The 1895-nt window shown below is 39.4% G+C and overlaps 1 protein-coding gene across 1 annotated transcript in view; it reads left to right on the top strand.

The window, feature by feature from the left end:
* Window positions 1–253, top strand: part of LOC109966053 (caspase recruitment domain-containing protein 19-like) — a 1758-nt gene extending 1505 nt beyond the window's left edge. The window contains exon 4 of the mRNA XM_020610629.1: window positions 149–253. Within this exon, the coding sequence (XP_020466285.1) occupies window positions 149–253 (105 nt within the window). The remainder of the gene's footprint in view (window positions 1–148) is intronic.
* The last annotated feature ends 1642 nt before the right edge of the window (window positions 254–1895 follow it).

The raw sequence follows: 1895 nt of genomic DNA, 5'->3' as shown, positions 1-1895 counted from the left end.
AATGTGGGCCCCACTGTTCTGCACTGATTCACCATTCATCATCCCAGTACATCCAGGGCTCTGATTTTGTGGGTCAGTAAAGCTCATGTGTAAACACCTCCCCCCCAATTTCAAAACTCCTTCTTTAAAACTCTTTCTGCTCACAGAGGGCGATACATTGGGATGTACTGGTCCATTTTGTCACTGCTCTGCCGCAAGACTAAGTAAAGGTGCCAAAGATGTTTTAACTTTTTATGCAGAAGTCGAAGGCTGAGAAAATGCTTAAGAACTAGCCCTGTTAGAAGAGCAAGCCATGAAATTTACCTCTTTATTGTGCAAGTTTCAGAGCTATACATTTTATTTCTGAACCTGAACATATTTAGGTTGTAATTTAAGCATACGGTACTGTTTAGCATGTTGTTTAGTCCAAGAGAAGCTGAAATGGATACACTTCTTTCTGCCACAAACTCACTGCCACAACTGCATCATGTTCTCCTATAATACTTGCATGTAATAGTCTTGCCTGGATTTGTTTGATTATGTGCTCATAGATAATAATTCCAGTCAATTCTAAGCTAAAATAAATTTTTTTTACATTGACTGACTGCACACCCACACAGGTGTTTTCAATTACCCTGGCTGATTAGACCTCTGCTGGGTGGAGCAATGCTATCAGTTATGTGATGTCACCACTGTAACGGGTATGGAAAGCAACAGTAGAATGAAGGAGATGTCAATCAAGTGCAGTTTGTACACACCCACGCTGTCCTGACAAGGTCTAATTAGGCAAGATAAATGAAAAATGCTGTGTGGATGTACTATTGGTGTGCAGGTAGCTTTGACAGTTTCTTTAAAGCAGATCTTTTCACTAGCTGCACCCACATTCAGTGCTTTCTAAAACTGTGAATCAGGGGCTGTTAAAATCTAAAGACTAAAGTGTACTATAACAGTGTTCAGCTTTTGCTCAAATAAAGCACAGAACATTTTGAAATCACCTTGAAGTGTGTCTTATTTTAGTCTAGCATGACAAAGAATTGATGTTCATTGAAGCTTGCTTATAATTTATTAGCTTCAGATATACTATATGGTAATACAATGCATGGTATTGTACTCAAAAAGGAACATTCACAGTATGATAATTAGCTTTTCTAGGTTCCTCTTTGCTACTTTTTAGTTGTTTGCTTGTACAGTCAACAGGAAATCAAGATGATAAAACAGTTTAACATCTCATTGATTGAACAGCATCAGTAAATGCACTAGAGGGCACTGCTCCCTTGTTACGTCAAAGTGGGAATCAAGACTGTGGAAACTGTTCTGGTGTGCTATAACAATTGCAACTGGGAGCAACACACAGTCCTCATTAATTAATAATGACAGTCAAATTGATTGAATGAGTAAAGTCAGCTTAAATGCTACATTAAATGCTGTTTACTTGACTGCTCAGCAATGACCTGTGTGTAGGCTGGATATATTTCATACCCATTTGAAGCCCTTACAATCTTGTAATAATAAATCAGTAAGAGAATGGTGATATCAGAGATGGTATGCTGTATACAGTTCAGCAGTGGAGGAGGATTCAAGTGTCTGATCTCAGATTTGCAGCATTTTTTTACCCCTGCCTTTTCTGCAAAGAGAGAGCAACAGATGAGAGAGGGGATTTAGGGACAAAGGAGGGATGGGGAGGTGCTAAGGGGGGCTGGCAGTGTCACCAGTGTTGATTGTTCAGTTACTGGCATCCACATTCCCATGAGAGAGCTATTAATACTCCTAAAGCTATTCCTTTATCATCAGAATCCTCTGGTGCTCAGTTCGCCCAGCCCAGCTGAGCCAGATTCTTAAACTTCACAACTGCAGCAAGATGTATAGGAGACATACATACATACATACATACATACATACATACATACATACATACA

This window comes from Monopterus albus, unplaced genomic scaffold (genome assembly GCF_001952655.1).
Source record: "Monopterus albus unplaced genomic scaffold, M_albus_1.0 scaffold106.1, whole genome shotgun sequence".
Taxonomy (NCBI): Eukaryota; Metazoa; Chordata; class Actinopteri; order Synbranchiformes; family Synbranchidae; genus Monopterus; species Monopterus albus.
Note: the sequence above shows the minus strand (reverse complement) of the source record. Positions and strands in the feature narration are given on the sequence as shown.